At 45.0% G+C, this 6,000-nt stretch overlaps 1 protein-coding gene across 14 annotated transcripts in view; it reads left to right on the top strand.

Annotated features, from left to right (window-relative positions):
* Nucleotides 1-555: 555 nt before the first annotated feature.
* Nucleotides 556-6,000, top strand: part of MBTPS2 (membrane bound transcription factor peptidase, site 2) — a 43,404-nt gene continuing 37,959 nt past the window's right edge. For 9 of the 14 annotated variants that reach the window (XR_008576866.1, XR_008576865.1, XR_008576862.1 and 6 more), the window contains exon 1: nucleotides 574-835. Coding sequence is in view for 4 of the 14 variants with exons in the window: in XM_054823970.1 (XP_054679945.1) it covers nucleotides 725-835 (111 nt within the window). In the remaining 10 variants the exon portion in view is untranslated. Of the gene's footprint in view, nucleotides 836-6,000 lie in introns of all 14 variants that reach the window. The other 5 variants (XM_054824033.1, XM_054824014.1, XM_054824025.1 and 2 more) reach the window with 3 other exon arrangements.

Genomic DNA, 6,000 nt, shown 5'->3' with positions numbered 1-6,000 from the left:
TACAACAAGCCTCATGAAATGATTGCGTCGTGTCATGAAGCCAGCGTTAACATTTCTGGAAGCACGTCAGTAGTTAAAGGGAATCCTATTACTCCCTCATCACTTTAATGCTTCCACAATCCGCTTTCATCTCCCCACCACAAACGACTTTTATTCTCCCGCATGTTTTCCTTTTGGACACCCCCACCCCCCCATACCGCGAGGACTCCAGCTCTTCCACCCGCAGCGCCAGGGGCACTGCCGGGGCCTAACAGGGAGCGGCTGGGGAGCTGCGATAACGGGGGGGAGGCGGCTCGCCTGCGACTGCCTCTGTCCTTCAACAAGTAACGTAAAAAGCCCACGCGTGTACATCGCTACATCTCTTCACGACGTACGTACACATAAATAAATGAAGTAAATTTAGCAGAAGGAGGAGGCGCCGACCCAGCCCGCGGTGGGCGGCCTCGACCCCCCCTCGGCTGCCCCTCAACGAGCAGCCCCGCCCCCTCCAGCCCGCCGCGCAGGCGCAGTCAGCCCCGAGTCTCGCGGTGGCGGGATGGGTGGCCGGCCCACTGCGCACGCGCACCGCGCGGCGTGGTCACCAGCCCGCTTCCCCTGTGCGCTAGGCCGTGACGTCACTCCGGCACCTGCCCTCGCTCGACACGGTGCCCGGAAGCGTCCGACCGGGCAGTATAGCTGATGGAGAAAGGTTCCGGGGCAGGTTTAGTTCCGGGGGCTCCTCTGCATGAACCGCGGCGCCGCCACCGCCTCGGCTACAACAATGATCCCGATCCCGGTGGTGGTGTGCGTGCTGGGGGGCTGGTGCGCCATCTACCTGGCGGATACGCTGCTCAAGGTGAGGGCTGTGGACGCAGAGCCGAACGGGAGCCGTTGGCACCGCGCACGCCGGGGCAGGAGCGCCGCTTCACCCCTCGCACCCCGCCGGGGGCAGGGCACCGGCAGCCCCATCCTCCCGGGCCAGGTTCTGGAGTCGCCACCGGGCAGCGGCCTGCCCGCCTCGCCCACCCCCCGAAACACCGGGGCAGGCCACGATCCCCCTTGTCCCCCCCTCACACGCAGTCGGAGGTGCCGCTCCCCTGCGCGAGCCTGCAGGCCCGAGCTGGCGGCACCCGACCTCTCCGCAATTCAAATTTAACGGCCGGCGCGAGGCTCGCGCCATTCCCCGCCCGCCGCCGCCCCCGTTGCGGTGCCGGGCTCAGGGCTCTGCCGGCCGCGTCGCGTCGCGGGGCACCCGGAGCCGGTCAGGCTCGTAGAGGGGGAGGCGGCCGGGGGCCTCCCCTGCCCGCGCCGCTGAGATCGGGGCGGGCGCTGGGCTGTTCCCCGCTCCGCAGCTCTGGGGAGGGTGCGGCTGCAGGGGGCTTGTGGTGGCCCCCAGGCCACTGAGGCCATCCATTCCCCGAGGGCGAGCCTCCTCGTCCTAAAAACGGGGCCCTTCAGCCCTGCGAGAAGCCTTCGCGGCGGCGCCCAGGCAGGTGGGGGTTTGCTTCCGCCCATGGCCGGGGTTGAAAACGCCTCCCGGGCGGCTGCAGAGGCTTCGGGTCTGCGTTAAAGGACCAAAGCTGTGAAACGTTAGGGAAGCCAGCTTTTAGTCTATCCCTTAAACAGTTCGGTGGCATTTTAATGTGCTTTCTGGAGTTTAAAGTAGTATTATATTTAAAAAAACAAACAAAACCCCAAACCCCACCATTCATTTATGTTTGTTGTGTAGAGTATATGGTTTATGATGATTTTTCTAAAATTACTGTACATAAAAACATAACTAATGCACTTTTTTTTTCTTTTGAATGTCCTTAGTTTTACTGAAAAAAAAGAGTTGAGACAGAGCTCAATACAAATAATTTTTAAAGAAATAAACTTAAATCTTCAGAGAGTATTTTAAGACTCTTCTTCTTCCTCCTGATGGAGAGGGGGAGGTTAGAAAAGAAAATACACCAAGACATAATTCATTATATCTAGGGATGCATTTGTGCATTGCACAAGTTTCATTAAGTATTTTTTTTAAAAGTTCAAGAGGTATGATTTTTAAGAGATGATTGAAATTGTGAAGTATGTATGCAAATAGGTTGTATGCTGGTTAAATATGAGGAAAAAGGAAGTGAAATGTTTAATCTGTAATACTTTTTCTTTTTTACGTTGTTACAGTCCAGGAGCTACGTCTGTTTCTGCCAAGTGCAGGTAGAGCCTAGCGATTTCAAAGTAAAAAAACCGTTCATTTTTTCACTCCTGTGAAATACAGGAAGAAATAGAAGAAATTCTAGGTGATGAGAAAACTTGGAAAAATAAGTGGCTCCCCCTGCTGCTAATGGTTGGAGAGCAAATGTAGCTCAGTAAATGATGAAAGCTATTAATTGCCAAATTTTAGTTTGTACATAATGACAACAAAAATATAGCAATTTATCTGAAGATTTTCCAAATTTTATTACAGGAAATCTGTATTAGGTATTTGGAAGCAAAGGTGGCACTGTTTTGAAACACATTAGAAGATTGGCCAGATACCAGAAAAATGGGCTCCTGACTCTAGCAAAAACGACCAGAAAGGTTAGGCAGCAGGCTGGTTTCCTTTTGATAGTAACTTTGTGTCTGATGAACAACCTTAGAGTGTGAAGCAAGAGCTTAATACAGGTAGTGGATCTTTTGTGCCGTGATGCTGAGACCCATTTGTATCTCTGAGGTTCTGAAGATCTTTTTCAGCATTAGACCTTAAAATCATTCTCTTTTGTAACAATAGCCACTGCTTTTTTTTTGTTACAACCTCTGGTAAAGCTTAGCAGCAGCAAGGGAGACAAAAAAACCCCCACATCGTTTGGAGCCAACTTAGTGCCTGATATATGTTGAAAAGGAAGGGGGAATGCTATAGCAAGCAAGAGAGTCCAGGAGTTAAAATTTAACTTTGATCTTTTAACTAAAAGTTGACAAAGGTTATTAATTGTTAGGATGTATGTGGGAGCTGTGGGCTTTTAGTGAACTTGCAGGTAGATCTCATGTGTGTACATCTCAATGATAAGTTTCACTGTGAGCACCACAGCCAAAATAGAATTTGGAATACATAATCAGATTTATATAATTAGGAAACTCAGGGATGCTTGTTTTATTGCTGGTACTGTAAATCTCCCAACATATTCATAACCCGAGGCTGCTAGCAACTGGAGCAAAAGGCAGTCCCTGCTTAAACCTCAAATCACAACACAATTTAATTACACCAGAAGGACATACAGAGCGTGAGTGAAAACTAATACAGGAGTACTTTTCCATGTGTGATCCTGTTGATATTTTTGGCAAGAGAAGGATAGTGCTGTAACTTGCACTTGATGTTTATTCTGTAAACTTGTTCAATGTGCAATGTCTCTTGCTCAGTTTGTTCCCTTCCTGGTTTTGTTCAGATTTCAAACATTTTGTTAGGCAGTCTGACTCTTAGAAAGTCTACAATACAGAAGGCATAACTGTGTGTATAAATGCATTTTTGCACAAATAAATTCACATAATATTGCTAGAGTTACATTACAAGATACATTTGTGTTAGCAAACTAAAAATATGCCGAATCAAGCTGGGACTTGGAATTTTAAGTCCCTCTTGTTGGTCTTCATTGAACCGATGGCATGAAAGTTTCCATTGAAGCTTGGATCCTACAAAAGGGAATCACTCAGGCAGACCCCTAATTCACTGCTCCCCAGCATCCTAAATCATCCCATTTCATTCTGCCTGAAGGATCAGGAATAAGCAAAGGGTAGAAGGTTGTCCCTCCCTCTGCTATGAGAAATAAAGGATGCATTAGAGACATTCAGTCAAGGTTAGCCTTCAGCTTTTAAGGTCGGGAAGCTGAAATGGTTCAGAGCTCTTGAACAGATTTTGTCAGCAAAGAAGAATGTTAAGGAGTCCTGCTTGCTGGCAGATATTTATGGAGCTCCTGGAGTATTTAGCAGATGTTCATTATTTTGAAGGCTTGCATAAATAAAAAAGGTATTGCTTTTATAGTAACATTAATATAACAAAGAACTCACATAGAACTCAAAGAAGCAGAGGCAAGGCCTGTGCGAAGGAAGTTTGAAATGAAACACAGGATACCAACATACCTCATACCAGGGCATGAGGGTGCATGTGGTAATGTGGTGATCCTACTGGGCTCAGGATGGAAGGAACAAAAGTCTGCACAGAGCTTTGTAATATATTTTGCAAAGGGATGCAGTCATTTAGTGATCATGAAGACCATTTACACAACTTGTGAAGAAAATGTATTTTGGTACCTTTTTTTTTTTCCCCATTTGGCAAATGTGTGGTCAGTAATCCCATATTTCTCATGAAAAACTTCATATTTATTCATGCCCTGCTACTACAGCAGGACTGTGATGTGGTTGGAATGAATTTGAAGGGATGAATTTGTGGCATTTCTAGGAAAAAGTGGGTTTTGCATGTGATAAAAGGAACATGTTTTTAAAGTACCAAATCAATATATCCAAATAGCTTTATTATAATAATATGTGGTAGGTTGGGGGTTTTTTTTGGACTCTCTGTGAATGAATAAGATGCGTTTAGTTAATTCCCAAAAGGCAGTTTCTCATATCAGAGGTACTTAATGTCATACGTATTTTTGTTCTTAACTATCTGGTAGATTATGTGAGGAGGTCTTTTTCTTTGTTTCTTTGGCTTATGTATTATTAATTACACAAGTGTAATCTTTGTGATCTCTTCTGTTAGCAAATGCTGGGTTAGCAAATGCTGATCTAGTTGTGGACACTAAACTTAGTGGTGTCATAGGGAGTGACTAGTGTTGATTAGGGAATACATTATGATGAAAATTTCTGTTGGTGCCCTCAGCTGATTGAACAAAAATGTGGCTGAAATCAGTAGGGTGAAGGAGAAGGAAATGACACAGAAATATATAGGCAGAAAGGATAAATGGTGTAATAGGTGATACAAGAACAATGACCTGAGTAAATGGGTCTCGCAGCCTAGGAAAATTGTTACTTGAAATAAATTTTTAGTGTTCAAATTTTAATTAATTCAACAAAATGAGAAAAGCTGTGAATATAGTTGTGCAAGATGAGATCCTCACTCCCTACCACCACTGCAGCAGGACAGGAGGAATGCAAGGAACTTGGCGAGTTCTAAATTTGTTTAAAGAACCACGGATGGCAGCCAGAAACTTGTGAAGTTCCTCTTGGGGGAAGGAAGGGGAGCCTGCTGTGAACTACACATTCCCGATGTCGTCAGTAGGTGCTGCTGCTCATAGGGAAACTTGGGAACAATGTTCCATCCAGTTCAGACAGCTCTGAACTGTCTGGATTGTGTCAGAGACACTCCTGCCTTGGGAACTGCCCGAAGTAAGGAGGCTGAAAGCTCTGGTGTGCTCTTCCTGCGCTATGAGTTCCTCTTTCACCTCCAAGAAAAGCGCTCCTTCACTTGGGTTTCTGATACTAGCTTCCATGAAGCAAGCTGAGTGAAGCCTATTAAGAATACAAGCACCATATAATATAAAGTAGCAATTGCAAAACTATGTCTGGTGGTCTGTTATAACAGATAATACTGCAGGTAAGTATTAATCATATAGTTTATAGGTCACATTTCTCATAAAGAGAAATCTTTGGAACTACTAGGACGGCATTCTGGCAGTATCTTGAAATGCTGGGAAGTTATCATAGTGAAGTCACTGTTGCAATACAGGTTGATAATTTCAAATTCCTTCTGGCTTTTTGTTAGTATGATCAAATATTTCAGAGTCTCTTTAGGCATAGTCTTTGTGTTTGAAAAGTAGACCTCATTTTTACCATTACTAAAAGGTATCCACAGTACTGATCCATATCTTACCAATATGAGAAACAGTTTTTTCAGCTGAAGCCAAAAGCAGCATTTTTCTTTATTGTAGTTTTAAAAATGTTGACTGGAATATAATTGTACATTGAAAAAATACTATAAACTTTTCAGTCTTTGGCCTTCTAACAAGACAGTTAAATACTACTGAAAATGATTTAACACTAGGAAAGATCATATAACATCTTGTTTGT

Source organism: Grus americana, chromosome 1 (genome assembly GCF_028858705.1).
Source record: "Grus americana isolate bGruAme1 chromosome 1, bGruAme1.mat, whole genome shotgun sequence".
Taxonomy (NCBI): Eukaryota; Metazoa; Chordata; class Aves; order Gruiformes; family Gruidae; genus Grus; species Grus americana.
Note: the sequence above shows the minus strand (reverse complement) of the source record. Positions and strands in the feature narration are given on the sequence as shown.